The sequence below is a fragment of the Trachypithecus francoisi genome, unplaced genomic scaffold (genome assembly GCF_009764315.1).
Source record: "Trachypithecus francoisi isolate TF-2019V2 unplaced genomic scaffold, Tfra_2.0 Lachesis_group4, whole genome shotgun sequence".
NCBI classification, from domain to species: Eukaryota; Metazoa; Chordata; class Mammalia; order Primates; family Cercopithecidae; genus Trachypithecus; species Trachypithecus francoisi.
In genome coordinates, this window is record NW_022681469.1 from 75,511,607 (window position 1) to 75,528,016 (window position 16,410).

At 38.5% G+C, this 16,410-nt stretch overlaps 1 protein-coding gene across 4 annotated transcripts in view; it reads left to right on the top strand.

The window, feature by feature from the left end:
* PPP1R9A (protein phosphatase 1 regulatory subunit 9A) overlaps window positions 1-12,336 on the top strand; it is a 408,553-nt gene extending 396,217 nt beyond the window's left edge. For 2 of the 4 annotated variants that reach the window (XM_033192833.1, XM_033192830.1), the window contains 4 exons: window positions 1,579-1,777; window positions 3,764-3,883; window positions 6,116-6,298; window positions 7,674-12,336. In XM_033192833.1, coding sequence (XP_033048724.1) covers window positions 1,579-1,777; window positions 3,764-3,883; window positions 6,116-6,298; window positions 7,674-7,886 — 715 coding nt within the window. In that variant the 3' untranslated portion in view covers window positions 7,887-12,336. Of the gene's footprint in view, window positions 1-1,578; window positions 1,778-3,763; window positions 3,884-4,686; window positions 4,711-6,115; window positions 6,299-7,673 lie in introns of all 4 variants that reach the window. The other 2 variants (XM_033192831.1, XM_033192832.1) reach the window with 2 other exon arrangements.
* The last annotated feature ends 4,074 nt before the right edge of the window (window positions 12,337-16,410 follow it).

Genomic DNA, 16,410 nt, shown 5'->3' on the forward strand with positions numbered 1-16,410 from the left:
GAAGAGGGGGATGAGACCAGCTCCAAGGAGACATTCCCAAAGTTGTGAAGCTGGAGCCACTAGTCATATCTTTCCCTAGAGACACATGTTTACATCCCAAAGGGTTAGAGCCCAAGATCCTTCCCAAGTTGAATTTACACTAAGGAGATCAGGTTTCTCCCTCCACCCTCCCCAGAGGCTGCAGAGGGAACAGCTTTCCCTCTCCTATATAATCATCCATTCATATTTTTGGAGTGCCTCACCTAGAGTGTAGACCATGTGTAGGATGACATCTGGTTCCTCCAGCATGCTGATCTCAATATTTTATCAGAACCTCACTGACTTCTTCATTCTCTTTAGTTATCAGTCTTACAATCCCTTTACATTTTTACCTTGCTTTACAGTTTACAAGATGCTTTTACATTTATGTCCCATTTGATTCTCACAATAATATTTGGAAATAAATGGGAATTGTTAGGTGTTATACTATTTATATAAACTGGAAATACATTTCAAAATATATTTGAAATGAGGTGTAAGAAGACTGAAATTCACTATACATGTGGTGGGACAGAAGTTGTCTGGGTGTGGTGTTCAGGCACTTTTAATTGAAAGGGAATCTGTTTTGTCATGATATCAGCAGCTATCAAATAATAGGCATTCCATGAAATGGCAAGGCTGACCTCTTCCAAGATACACATAAACTGCTGCCCGTTCCTACTTTGGTTTCTGATAGTTATTTTTTCTCTTAACCAAAAGATAATTACAGATACGAAAGAGCCTACATTAAGACAAAAAAATCTGTTTTCAAACTGTGTTCCTCAAATGCTCTTGAATCCTTTAAATGTTAAACAGTAAACATAGACCTTTGACAGTTTTGAAGCACTTTCACATATTATCTCATTTAATTCTTAACAAACACAATGAGATACATGAAAATATCCACCTTTTACAGATGGAGAACTAAAGGCCGAGAGAAGGCCTGACACCATGTACTTAGGAGGTGGTGAACCCTGGTCCTCCAAGTGGGAGATGAGGACTTCAGATCTCCTACTCCTCCTGCGAAAAGGCACTAAGATTCTGGTGAAAAACCAATAAACTGTGTATTCTACCTGAAGCATTATGAACCCTGAAATTTCAAAATCATTTAAATATATCATTTTCTTAAGTCTCAGACCCTTGGGAACACAAGCCCAGTGGAAGACAGAAAAGAGTGCTGCTTATGAGCTAATGTCCCTAGCTGTGAGGCATGTCTCGCAGATAAAGGGAATGCTGTGGTGATTAACCTAATAGCAGTTCCTAAAAGACTGTGCTCCTTCCTGATTATAATTCATCCACATACACTTATTAGGCACATTTTATAAAAATTCACCATGGCAATAGCAATATGAAAATGTTGATCGTTGTCACGGAAGCCATTTAGAGGCAAAAAGATAACTGTTAAGATTAGTGTCGTATTCAAAAGTGCAAAATTTTTACTCTGTTGAGTAGAACAGTGTCTCAAATTCTTACTTCAAACTATATTTAGAGTCCTATGGCTCAATAAGTCTTTTATCTGCTCTTTCTTTATCTAACACACCTATTCTTTTCACAAAACAGGATCTTCAGAGGCAGACTGGAAAACTGGACACCCAAGCCACGTTCAACAGCTCAGACCTCCACTCGTTCCCCTTGCATGCCTTTTTCATGGTTTAATGACAGCCGGAAAGGATCCTATTCCTTCAGGAACCTGCCTGCACCTACAAGTTCCCTTCAGCCTTCTCCTGAGACTCTAATTTCAGATAAAAAGGGGTCTAAGGTAGAAAACACGTGGATTACAAAAGCAAACAAGAGAAACCCAAATCCCTCCTCTTCTTCAATCTTTGGAAGGCATTCTCAACTTATGTCTGTAGTCTGGATCCAAGAAACCAATGTAATAACACTGTAATAAACAATGCATGGTATTTCTTGTGTGGGGAAAAGAAAGCCTCATTTAACCATCACCTTCTTTAATACTGTTTCATTCTAGATTGTACATTACTCTTTGATTTGCCTATCTTTTCACATATTGCTATTTAATCTCAGTTTGACAGTTAAGCCATGCTGGGAAGGATGCATTTGAATCATAGAACAGAGTGATATATCTGTTTACCCAGTATTCTACTCTAAATTACATTACTAAACTATTTCACTGTGCTTCTCAAGATTTACTGAAAGCAAATAAATTTGAGACTGAATATGTGCTCAGTACATCTAAGTGAAACTCTTTAAAACAAACCAATGCTGACATAGCACCCTTACTTATTTCTTCTTTTAATATCAAACTTCTATGTTGAACAACTGCTGTATAATTCTATCACCAAAGTTCTTTAACAGAATTAGGAAATATATGCATGGGTGTTACTCATTTTTAAATGCATGATGGTTATTTCCAGCATGACACTGCAAACCTTATCTAACATTTTGTTGAAACACATATGGTGGCTAACTTTCACACGTTGTTTGGTCTCCTTTTATCTGTGTTCGCTTTTCTTTCTCAGACAGAAACATGTGGTTAATGTTACTTGAATTTAATTCTTTTCAGTTTCAATTTAAATCTTTTCAACAGCTCAAAGGGTTTTGACTGGGGTACCAAATGGTAATGTTCATGTTAAATGTCCTGCTGCTTAAATGTTCTGCTGGCCTAGCTCCGTGTGCTCTAACCTAGACTTCTTTTCTGAAGTTTTAGCAAACTTTGGAGTTTGTTCGGTACTGAAGTCTCCAGCCTCTGGCATGGTATTTATTTTTGATAACCAACTAAACCCAGTATAAAGGAACCTAGTGGAAAACTAACAGTCCAATTCCTAAGGAAATGGAATAGAAACAAGATGGTGTTGGTCAAGTGCTTAGAGTTCCTGGAAATCCAGCCATTTTAGAATTACTAGCAAAGGAAGTTTTGACAGCAGCACATCACTTTGGTCTTGAAACATTTTCAGTATTGGAACTGAGGCATCTAAATGCTATTCGAAGAATTCCACCATTATCTTGCACTGTAGAGACTCCAGATTTGGTTAAAAATGTTTTTACAAGTGCAGCTACGTAGTCATCGTTGTTTGATTTTCATATCCACTGACCATTTTAATGAAGTTCTGGGGAAGCTTTATACACTCCCACCTTCCCCACCCCCAGGTGATTATTTGGAAACCTGTGTCTGTGCTGTGCGGCAGCCTCCTTGATGCTTTGCTGGTGCTGTGAGAGAGTTGTATTTCAGCGTGTAACTACTAGTGTATTGTCAGACTGTGACCTCCCCCAGAACTCATCATCCTGAAGGGTACATCCAGGAGAGGATCTGCCATTTCTCATAGTATTTATCACAGCCAACAATAAGCGATCCTTCCCAGGGGGTGCTCTAGCTACCTTTCTAATATGAATTGCCATCTGTTCCTAATAACTCAGCCTCTCCACACCATCTTGTATTTTTACTTACACTGTTACTCATCACGATTAGGATCAAAGAAGATAGGCTTATTAATATTATTCCTCTGAGCAGTTGCAGAGGATAATGAATTCTGTACCCTTGAAGAGAGATTGAAAAATTGTTTCTCTAAAACATCTATCTTTTCATCACATGAAGAAAGCACCCAGAATTCCCTCAACTGCACAAGGTGCAGCATTCTCAACCGCTGTCCCATTGAAGGTCATCACCAAATCATACATGAATTTCTGCTAAGATTGCTTAAAAGAGCCTTTTTAGAACTTGCAGAAACACCTACCTCTTGCTCACTCACTGCACTCATTTAACACTGAGCTTCATTTATTTTTACAGAATTTTACCTTCAATGATGACTTCAGTCCCAGCAGTACCAGTTCAGCAGACCTCAGCGGCTTAGGAGCAGAACCTAAAACACCAGGGCTCTCTCAGTCCTTAGCACTGTCATCAGATGAGGTACTTTCATGGCACTGTGACAGAACTGCTTTGTCAAATGTGACATTTTACCCATGAATCATCACCAGGAAAATGTTTTTAGGGTAGATCTTGCATAGAAATCATCAAGACTGTGGTTTATATTTAATATGAAGTCTTCAGGATTTCTCTCCCTCCCTTTCTCAACACAAAAGCAAAATCTTGTTCTTAAGCTTTCTAGGGGCCCCTTTTTTACATGTATATGTAACCACACATGATGGGGAGCCTGGGCAGTGCAGAGTTAAACATGAGGAAACAGCTCAGAAATCACATCAAAGTTTACGAATTACTCCTTCCTTTTTCTTCCTTGCCTCCTCCTACAACCACCCTTACTCCAAGATTCTGATACTTTCTCGGATTAGGGTGAGGTGTCTGATTGAGAATCATTGCAGTAGACAGAGATAGTTTTGATAAAGAGGAAAAATAGCACGAGAACCATTTATTTAGAAGCAAGGGTCAAAATTAGTATTACTACAAATTATCAGGAGATAAATGTGCAAGAGAGAGTTAGGAAGTGAGGTTAGTGATTTAGTTCCTCGAAAAATGGGGGGAGGACAGAAAGCACCGTAAATAAAGATATTTTTGCTCTAAATGTTTGTTCTTACTATTTCTTTGTAACATGATCTTTGATTCATAAAACTTTTTTTTTTTCTCGTAAGCTTTTCTGCCCGTATTCTTCAAGCTTGGTGCAATTTTCGTTTTATTAAAACTATGTACTATGTATGTTGTGTCTCCCGTTTCTGTAACACTTTTCGTCTTAATTCTTTTATCGCTCCCTCGCTCAGAGCCTGGATATGATAGATGACGAGGTGAGCTATCAGTGGGCTGTGTGTGGTGGCTTGTGTGCTATTGTTTGGATGTGCTTTTTCTTTCTTTGGAGATGACTGGAAAATGAGACAATACAAGAATACCTTCCTCTGTAGTGAAGGGTTTCCTTGTGTTAAATAGCTTTACTCTCTGCCCTTGTCATATCTTAGTTTAAAAGATGTTCCTAAGTTAAGAAGATCTCCGCATTGCATCTCCAGAGTTCCTTGATTTATCTTCCATCACCATTACATTGACATGGTCCATTCTTTTTCCTCCTCTTTGCCTTCATCTCAGCTTACCCCATCCCTTCTTCTGTGTTCCCTTTATGGGTCACCAAGGTGACTCCTGTCTTTCCTCCAAGACCTCTCATCACCTTCATCTCCTCTCAGCTTAGTGGGTCTAGGAACAAACCTGTCCCTTTGCACTATTAAAAGGAATATTCTGCAGTGGACAGAGCCAGAAATTTGGAATAAAATCCTAACTATTGAGCTCTACCACTTACTAACTGTGTGATCTTGAAACAGATCACATAGACTTCCTCAGCCTCAGTTTCCTCATTTCTTTTTTTTTTTTTTTTTTAAAGCAATCTCACTCTGTTGCCCAGGCTGGTGTGCAGTGGCACAATCTTGGTTCACTGCAACCTCCGCCTCCCAGATTCAAGTGATTCTCCTGCCTCAGCCTCTCAAATAACTGGGATTACAGGCATGTGCCACTACACCCAGCTAATTTTTGTATTTTTAGTAGAGAGGGGGTTTCGACATGTTGGCCAGGCTGGTCTCGAACTTCTGGCCTCGAGTGATCCACCCATTTCAGCCTCCCAGAGTGCTGGGATTACAGATGTGAGCCACCGCGCCCAACCGTTTCCTCATTTCTTAAAAGTAATTATGAATATTATCTGCCCTACCTTCCTCACAGTTTGCTTGCTGCTCGAATGAAATAATGGTTGTGAAACTTCCCCTAAGAAGGCTTGAGAGCTTAATGCTCTCTCTCCCAAGTGAAAGATACCTCAGTATTTGTTCATATATTTTTACAAAATTACAGTGTCTTATTAGAGGATAAGTGATGCATTGCATATAGAGATTTATGAAATACTTATTTTCTACCTCTTATAATCTGTCCAGACTATTTTGATGTAAAAGCTTGCAACATTAGTGTATTTTCTTCTATATTAAACTTCCTACATTAATAATGCTGCTTTTTTATTATGGGGGAATTTCTAAACTTCCAAAAACATAAGGACATATAGGTAATAAGTATTTTTTCTACCACCACTAGAACCATTAGCTTATCATATTTTGGTTTAAACATAAGTGTGGCTCTCATAGGTTAAGAAATTCCTTCTGATAGCATAATATGAGCCATAGTATCTTGGTCCTTTAACAACACTACGTAACATTCCTATCTCAGATCCTTGATGATGGACAGTCTCCCAAACACAGTCAGTGTCAGAATCGGGCCGTTCAGGAATGGAGTGTGCAGCAGGTTTCTCACTGGTTAATGAGCCTAAATCTGGAGCAGTATGTATCTGAATTCAGTGCCCAAAACATCACTGGAGAGCAGCTCCTGCAGTTGGATGGAAATAAACTTAAGGTAAAGAATTATATGTCTGTGTTAGGTTACCAGGTATAACTTGTATTACTCAAAGCACCTAAAATGTTTTCATTAGATAAGAGTATTCTGCATATCTGAGAGGTAATTCTCATCAACATTCAGCAGAAAGGATGTTGAATTCTTTCTGAGTAGTAAATGAAGTTTCAGAAAGTCCCTCAGGGGTTCTAAATTAAATGGTAGGCTGCTGATTAGGAGAGCGAGGGAACCACTCCATTGCTTCCACCTGGCAATACATGGTCCATATATTAACTCTCCTTCCTTCTGATGTAGTGTGAGTTTTAATAATGGCCACTGTGGACTTTTTCATCACGTTAGAATTAAGACCCAGATCCACGAATCTTCTTTTCCTTGTTCATTTCTCCTTCACCTCCACTCTTCCTTACACACCACTCCCAAACTGGGATGCTGTTCTCCCCAGAAGTTTTTTCTCCAAGTATGTACACACATCTTCCCTCCCCTCCATGGCACTTTCATTTCCACTTGTCCAGTCCATCTCCCTTAGAGACCAAGGTGGCATCCATTCCTTTGGGAAAGGGAAAAAGGAGCTTACAGCCAATTCCATGTAACCCCAAGCTCCATGCCCCCGCCTCAGCCCCCTACTGGGCTGACGGACAGATGAGTATCTCTTGACAGTCTTGAAAAGGTTAGAGATCAATCAATAGCTTGTGAATATGAAGGCCCCATTGACAAGGCTGTCCCTGTTGGGGAGATAGATAGATGCATCCTGCTGTTGATTCTGAAGGTCACTAAACGTTTAAAGTACATAAGCAACTCCCCTTATTCTGAATTCTAAGTTCATCGAGCAACCTCCTCATTATAATCAAGCTTCCTTTATAGGTCTACCTACAGGGAAAGAATGGCTAGTCATGCTGACACGAGCATTCTGGCCCCAAAGACACTTTTGGTTCTCATTGTAATGAAAACCTTGGCAGAAAGGAAGCTGTTTCAATTCTTCTTGCCCTTCTTGGAGCCCTCTGTGACAGCAGGTGTTCCCTCCTATGCTTTGAAAATATTGATGAGTTAAGCAATACCTTTACCTATAAATGTCTACAGCCCAAAGGTTGGAGAAGTAGAATTGTGCCTTTTTTCCATTCATTCACCCATTAATTACTAATTTGGAAAGCATTTAATTAATGAGCTTTAGAGTGTACTTTGCAAGGGACTTCAAAGAACAAAAGAAAAAATAAAGGGTAGCCCCCAGTGTGTTAATTTTTAACAAATGTAACTAGCTCTTCCTCTTTTCTTATCTCTTTTATGTTTGAATTAGTTTACAAACTTGAACATACGGTGTATTAACATCATCAGAGGGCTCATTGGTTTTCAAATTCAGTTTGTGTGTGTGTTTCCTTCTTAGGCTCTTGGAATGACAGCATCCCAGGACCGAGCAGTGGTCAAAAAGAAACTCAAGGAAATGAAGATGTCTCTAGAGAAGGCTCGGAAGGCCCAAGAGAAAATGGAAAAACAAAGAGAAAAGCTAAGGAGAAAGGAACAAGAGCAAATGCAGAGGAAGTCCAAAAAGACAGAAAAGATGACGTCAACTGGAGCCGACGGTGCTGGTGAGCAGTAACACATACCCTCTTACTGAAGATGGAGATTATCCAAGAGAAGTCCCCACCTCCTCCTGCCCTGCTCTCCTCCAGAGGATGAAGAAAAAGCTAAATGATAAGGGTAATGCGGCTCTAGGCCAGCTGAGGAACCGTGTGTTGAATAACTGCATTTTCTGCAATAGAAGGCACTCTTAATTTTAACTACTGAAATAGTCCCAAGCCACCTTTGATTTATTAACAAACCAGACATTTCATTTAAGTAGCTGTGTTTTGCTCTTCTCTAACTTAGCAACATCTTGTGTTGTGTTGGGTATGTTTTGTCACTTGGAGAACTAGCTTGACCCCACCCAACAAGAGCATGATACACCCTGGTGTTGTTGATGGAGCACTGTGAATTTTCAGTTTGGGATCCTGAAATGGCAATTGCACATGTCTGCATGGCAGAAAGCACCCTGCCATGAGATCTGGACCAGTACTTACTTCTAGGGCTGCAAAACCTACTCCAGTGTGTGGGAAAGATTCACTCTTAATTCTGAGTCTGGACAGTAAGACCACCCTGCTGTGGAAACATGGGTGCTCTGCTCCATAGTTACCTGCTAAGGGAAAAGGCAAGCAAGCCATTCTGCTTGCTAGGCATCAAAAAGAAAGAAAAGAAATTATAGCTATTTGTTAACCACTGAAAAAAGCAAAAGCCTTAAGATTGTGTATGTGAGTATTACCTTAGGTTCTGAGAGTAATACTTATCCTCTAGGTATAGCTGAACACGAAAGAAAAAAATCAGACATTAATGCAGCCATGGGATATTGGGATCTGTTGACCTTGCTACTGTTGTGTGTTCAGCATCTCAGCAACACTGGCAAACACAACACAGTTCCCCTTCCCCCCACCCAACCCAAGAAATTGAACAGGAAATTGATTTTTAAGGAAACCACCATTTTCAGGTTTCCTCTCCGGGGAACATTCTGGCTGGTCTTCAGCTTGTCTATGTCACAATCAGGAACTCATCACATATTTTCTACTCAAGATTTCCCAGGTGGGCTCAGTTAGTGTTTTAACAAATGTACTTTTAAGAAAAATAGAAATACCAGTTCGAGGAAATTTAGATTTGAATAATATTCAACTGGAGAACCAATTTTTTTTTAGTACAAAGAATGTTCCTCTAAAGAAGAACTGTCAGTTAACATTTTAGAGAGATTTTGAATGGTTTTTTGAGCCATTCCATTCCATACTTTAAAGATTTCCAATTTTACAGAAAAAGTTTGTTTAAGGCAGTGTATAGGATACACTTTAGTAGTGGAGGAACTTATACTAATTTTAAGCCAGTATTAAGGATTTCTGTATTTCACCAAACTAAGTCCTAAGTGCAGGAGACTGGGGCAGAAGAAGGAGAAAATAAACTCATTTTGAGAAATTTCATGTGATGAGGGTTTTTTGGGTTTTTGTATTTTATGCTCATGTATCTGGTTCTCTTTGCTGCATTGACTCTAAAACTGAAGTTATCCACTTTCCAAAGGACAAGTTTCAAAATAAGACTTGAGGCCACATGAGTTCTTGGACAGTATTTTACTTCTTTTACTTTATGGGAATCTCTGCTCCATTCCCAGCATCATCGTATCTTCCACTGGAAGTATTCCATGTGCAGGGCCTGGGCAAGGCTTTTGAGTGTAACAGATTAAGGGAACTCACTTATAGCCCCATCTTGTATTTTAATAACAGTGTGATTTTTTTCTTTAAAAAAAAAATTTTTTTTGCTTATCTGAAAATCTGAATTCAGAAATTATCTAAACTAGACATTTTTAATTCTGTTCTACCCCCAAGGCCTGTTTTCTTTTCATTGCCAGAGTATTGTCTGTTATGCTTCAGCTCTTTTGTCATTAGGTACAGACCATTCATTCAAGTCTCAGAAACGTTGATGTGAAGTAACATCGTGTTTTACAGTTATCAAAGTCACCATTATGTTTTTCTGTCTGTCTTCGTTTGGGGTATGATAATGAAACTGCCATATTGGATACTCTATTAATATCTTGAGATGTCTGGTGCTTTGTTATTTATTTACATCATGAGAAATAAGAAGCCACTATTAATGAGCGATAAAATTTGGCAAAATTTTCTAATACTAAAACACTAAATTAGTAAAAATCTGGTAATATTAGTGCTTGCTATTGTAAATTTTTGCCATTTGTGCTTATCTTTGGGAAAAAAGTGACCTGGATCACACTGGAAATTTCACTGTATTCAAGAGTAGAAATAGAAGGATGATTATCTTAAGTTATGTTTACACTTTGGTAATATTTGAAAATGGATGTATATACTGGAAATGTCTATAAGTGTCTTGTTTTGCACCTAATTTATGATCTATTATATTGCATTTTCTTAAATGTCTTAGAAGTATTTTTCTTTATAACTTTGTTTGTACATTGAATGTTTAGATCAATGTCCAACTGACAATGTTATAAATCAAATTCTTATTCCTTAAATCATTTAGTATTATAACTATTTTGATTTTTTAGTTAGATTATAGTAATTTTAGTCCTAAATGAGTTATTTTAGCATTACCACTTAAAACAGATGAAATTGTAAAAGTCACTTGGTTTGATTGCCCCACAAAGCATAAGATGTAAACTCATGAAGGGTATGAAAGCAAAGTGAAAGACCTCAGATCTTGTGCGCATTTTGTTTTCCTATTATTTCTTTTATTGACTGTAGTGCATGATACCTAATCGAGGCTCCAATGTCTTGCACAATTCCTACTTTAATGCTAGTGGTTTTCACTGTCCTTACAATTTAATACAGAATTGTTACTTCATCAACCTTAAAAACTTTGCAGTTTTTTATTATCAGAAAATGAACAAAAAAGGGAATATCTGGATGCTATGAACTGTATTCCCTAAAGAAGAGCTCAGTATGATTCTAAAAATAGCCAAAAGTGTTTTGGGGTATAGGTTATGCTTTGCTGGGAGGGAGTGTGTGGTGAAGAGGCCAAGCTGCAGACAGAAAGCATTGTATGAGCTGTATCTGGGTCAGGGTTTTCCATTAAAGGATGTTAGTTTTATAACAGATTACTTTGTTTAAGACCATCTCCCTTCAAGTAACTCACAGTTTATGTAATACTTATCTCATTCTCTTTTTTTTTGCCTGAATCAGGAATTTACTGCAGAATGTTAAGTTAGGGAAAAAACCTCATTTCATCCATTCTAACATTCCTGATGAAGTCCCCCTTTAGTTTCATGACAATAAAGCTGTACTGTGGCTATCATCCTTTAGCTGGGATTGACCTTGATTTCACACCCTCAACATCACACAAACTTTTTTAACCCACAGCAGTTCATGATTGCAGTATGATAGGTGCTAAAGCCAAACTCAGCTTTCCACTGGCACAAAATGGGACTGTCTACCTTTTGCCCCATTGTTGTTGGAAACAAAGTGGCAAGAGGGAAAATGAGGAACCAGATTTACCTTTGCCACTATCTGTGATACTGTAGTCATCCCTAGCCTGAAATCTTAAAAAATCCCAGACCCAAGCTACAAACATGGTCACAGGTGGTTTGATCTATCACCTCGGCCGTTAGAGTTTCTGCTGAAGACAAACTCGTCTGGGTTCGTTGTGCACCAGAATTAACATGTGCTTGAAAATTGCATTTTGTAAAAAGGAAATAAAAATTTCCATTTATATAGATACTCTGATTCATGTTTAAGTGTTAAAGGTTATGCAGACTAAACTTCAAGAGGAAATCCAGTGTTTAACAGTAGTGTTCTAGAGGATTCTAAAGGAAGCTGTCCCAGCAACCCTGAGAGAACCATCTCCACTTTGGATATGTTGTAGCCCCATCATTACACTGAGATATTTCCAATTGAGTAACTAAAGGTACTCCTGACAGAGCTGGAGATGAGGGACACTTTGGTGGACAGTGGTCACTAGGGTTCACATCACCTACTTAATGCAAAGACCTTAGTGGTCTCAGAATGAAAAGGTAAAATGGAAGAGAAAAGCACAGTTCTTTTCTATCTTTTAAAATTTACTTTTTATCAAGGATGTACCTGTACACTATTCTAAAGCTAAGCAAGTCCAGAAATAAAATGTCCATATTTTCTTTCTTTCTTTCTTTTTTTCTGTCATCTGTCACCCAGACTGAACTGCAGTGCTACCATCATGTCTTACTGCAGCCTCAAACTCCTGGGCTCAAGTGATCCTCCTGCTTCAGCTTCCCAAGTAGCTGGGACTACAGGCATGTGCTACCACCCCCAGCCAAAACATCCATATTTTCTATTAGAATCGTTTACATTATGATGGGCGGTGGGAAGCTGGGGGAGGGGTGTACATTCCCAAAAGAAAGCAGGGTTATAGGAAATCTGAATGTGCTTCAGTGATTCACTCCTGAAAAGCAGCCTGGGTATGTTGGCAGATTTTGTTTGCATTCGTCTTGCATATTTAAAGTCTCAGGAAATCTAGTCTTGGTCCAAAACACTGGAGAAAAAAATAATACCAGACAAAACACATTTGAGTAACTTGAAGTAGCGGCATAGAATAGGCCCAACTAAGAAGTTGGAGGGGCAAAGAGAAAGCCGACAGAATCAGCTTCTCCTGGTAAGTGAAAGCAACAAGTTCTATTTATGGTAGACAGAGGGTCCTTATTTGCTTGTGCATGGTGTCTATGTGGGCCTATTGAGGGAATGGCAGTTACTTGAAGGTTCGCATATGTAAGCATGTGGACCCAGCACAGCCTGTGACCTGATTCCAGATCTTCAAGAGTGGAGAAGGAAAGAAATATGATGATTTCCTATGCTTGACCCTAACCCAACCCCAAAACTGCTAGGGATTCAACAGTAAGATGTAAAGAATAAGAGAACAGACAACTTCTCAACAATGTGCATGCCATTTGTGTAGATGTTCAGAACTACATATGTGTGAATATAACTCCCACCTTACACATGCACACACACTGCAATCACATGGCATTAAAAAATACATTGTGTATGGAACTTGGTAAGGTCAGTCAGGACCTGGAGCTGTAATCATAGCCTTATTACCACTTCTTGTGTTGTGTATACATTGAATGGCTCATAGATTTTAAGAGATTTTTTTATTGTAAGTATTTCTACTAAATGCACTTATCCTTCTATATGTTTATATATTTTGGTAAAATTGATTTATCAGATACTTGGTATTTTAGTAAGAAAATTTCCTCAAATATTTGGCTAATGCTTTGATGTCAAGGTTGCATATTGCTGAGTTGGAGCTCAGAAGAAATTTATGCAGCTTCGGGCATTTTCAACTGCAGACTGCAGTTTTCTTGGCTAAAAATTGCACTGTGTGTTCTTGTGAATTTGCTCACAATTCTAAAATGACATAATTGGTGGCTGTGATGCTTAAAGTCACTGCCTACTGACTCTCTTATGGTGAATGTTGCCATCATATGATCATTTATTTACTTTTTGTGCAAGTGATGGCATTTTGGTTGTTGCCAAAAACAGCACAAGTGGTTGGGAGTGTATGTTGTTGGAAGGTGTACATTTCTGTTTCTTTCAGCTATATTATTTATACACCCAGGTTTTCTTCAAGGATGTAATCATTCATTCATGAAAGAACAATTGGCAAGAAATAATTAAATTACCTTAGAAAGTAAGAATGAAGAGGCACTCCAGCCAGATAACACCTCCCAACAACATGAAATTTAGTTAGTGCTTAGTGAAATTCCTTAAATATATATGTATATGTTTTATTCAACATTATTTAATATCATAACTACTGCTTTTGTATTTTTTAATGGTGTTGCAACCACTTGTACATCTGCTACAACTTACTGACAAAACTGGGCAGCTGAAAATAAAAGACAATAAATTCTATTCCACTGTAAGAAGTTGATTTCTTTTCAGCTTTCTTTGTATATCAGTAAAGAACAAGAATTGTTTGAAAATAATTTTAAGTCTGATAGGTATGGATAGCATGTTACCTAAGCGTTTAATTTGTACATTTTGATGTCTGCTCATTTGCATGGAAGAGACAATAGTGCCACGTCTGAATTGTTCTCTTGTGCTTGGTTAATATGTACTTCTCTAGATTGTTCAAAAAGTTTCAGATGACATTCCTTACTCTTTGGTTTTCAGAGGCATTCAAGCAAAATATCACAGTTTGTTTTATGACCAGTCTAACAATACCTGTGATTAAATTTAATTTGTTAGTGTAAATAAATTTCTTGCCAATGAGTATTATTGTTGTTAGACAACGAATGCAATAAAAAGAGAAATACTGAGATCTGTTGAAGCAATTTTTTTCCCTCTTCCATTTTCACCTTCAACTAAAACAAGCCTTGACTGGGTAAACCTGTATCAACTGTCAAAGCATATCTGTCAATCAAGAGCAAAGTGCACATTTTTCATGGAAATGAAACTAAAAATAAGTTTTAACTCTGGTAAAGTGTAACTTGGCAGCTAGAATTACATTTGAAAGCACAATTATGGAACTGGGCATAAAGTTAAAAGAGCAAAGCCTGCCCTCGAAGCTTCCTCGCCTATCATTTTGTTCCCCTGTCGCTGCTTCACCGTCAAAGTCTCCTATATCTCTCAGCCAGGAAAACCTCTGTGACAAATTCATTAAGTAGTCAGCCTCTCATAGTGAGGGGCAAGCTAAGAAAGAATCAGGACCATCATAGAGTATGGGATTATTTTAAACGATATTCTTTCTAAAGCCTTAAAAATTCAGAAGACTTGGATATAACAAGTGAGGGCTATTAATTTCATTCATTCTCACACATGCAAAAACTCCTGTAATTTATATGTGACTAAACCTGTGTCAGTGCGAAAATTTAGATTTGGGAATCACAGAATACATGAATTAAGCTGTTTTCCTCTTTTTCACAATGTAGGTTATGAAATTTCTAACCAAGGCATGTCCCTTTTTGAATGATCTTAAGTATGTGCTGTGTCAAATTGGATAGACTTTTGTTTCTTCCATGGAATTTGCTTAGTCTATCAAGAACAAGAAAGAACAGAATGTGGTCATTTTATTGAAGATGTTAGGGAGCCTAACTACTCAGGACATTCTTTCTAAATGAGGAAATATGTTGGGGGGGTGGTTCCCTAAGCATCATACTCATTGATAATTTCAAGACAGTCTTTCAGAGAACCCAGCATCCTGGGCTGTGAGCAGCATCTCGGAATAATTGAGCCCTTGCAGGGCACAGGATATTATGTCACTAGAATCATGACTAACTCCAATCTTGATGTGAAGAAAGTGGTTTTTTGACCCAAACAAAATGTTCCTGTTTATTACTTCAAGTCAGTGATCTTAAACTGTTGGTGGTTCTCAATTTATTGGCAAAACATTTTCCCTGAAATGCCAGACTATCATCATAACAAGTGCCTTAGAAAAACTTCATTTCTGGCTAGGCTCGGTGGCTCACACATGTAATCCCAGCACTTTGGGAGGTCAAGGCAGGCAGATCACCTGAGGTCAGGTATTCGAGACCAGCCTGGCCAACATGGTGAAACCCCGTCTCTACTAAAAATACAAAAATTAGCCGGGCATGGTGGTGCACGCCTGTAGTCCCAGCTACCCAGGAGGCTGAGACACAAAAATCCCTTGAACCCGGGAGGCAGAGGTTGCAGTGAGCCAAGATTGCACCACTGCACTCCAGCCTGGACAACAGAGTGAGATTTGGTCTCAAAAAACAAAAACAAGAAAAAAATTTGTTTCTAAAGTCACTGCCTTAACACCCCAAGGAAGTAATTCAGCATGAAGGTTATACCTTCAAAACAGACAAATAAATGAAAATGGGTAACCTTTATATATCAGCTTCTCTAACAAAAATGATAAAAGTCACGTTTTCTTCCTAGTCATGTCTCAGAAGATAGCCAAAGCGGTTGTTGATCTTTTCTATTTGTTTGTTTACCCTTCAATTTTTTTTTCTTTTCAGCCTCCACAACAAGTTTAAATATTAAACAAAAACCCACCAGCACTACCAGCACCTCAACAACAGTGTAATCTTTGGGGACGGTTAGCTTTACCCAAGTCAATTATGGGATTCAATCTGTATCCAATCATCGAAGGGAACAAACTTCCTTTCACCAAGTCAGAGACACTCTAATGTACAATTTGTGCCAAGATCATAGAGACTCATAATTTTCAGGTGTGACAACACTCCCAAAAATTTTAAGATTTTCCTATGTGTCATTGCTACAGGAGAATTGAAAAAGCAGGAGCACAAGGGGAGTCGGAATAATTCAGGTTAATATTTACTGAGAAAGTCATGTATCAAAGGGAAAACGGGAGTAAGTCTGACTGATATTGTCAGACTTGCTATGTGCGTGGAGTAGAGAGGAACTTCATAATGCACATCTAGTTTTCTGGCCCATGAACTGGAGTCCCTGAGCGAGTACTGGAATTCTGAAGACACGTGAGCTAGCCCTGCTCCCCTGTGTCTTCTGAACAAGACATGGCAAGACAGCAATACATACACGTGCTTTCAGGCAACACATGTTTTAGGGTAAGTACTTTTGGGGTCACACACTGTTACTTAATATCTGACAATCGACATAACTGGTTTA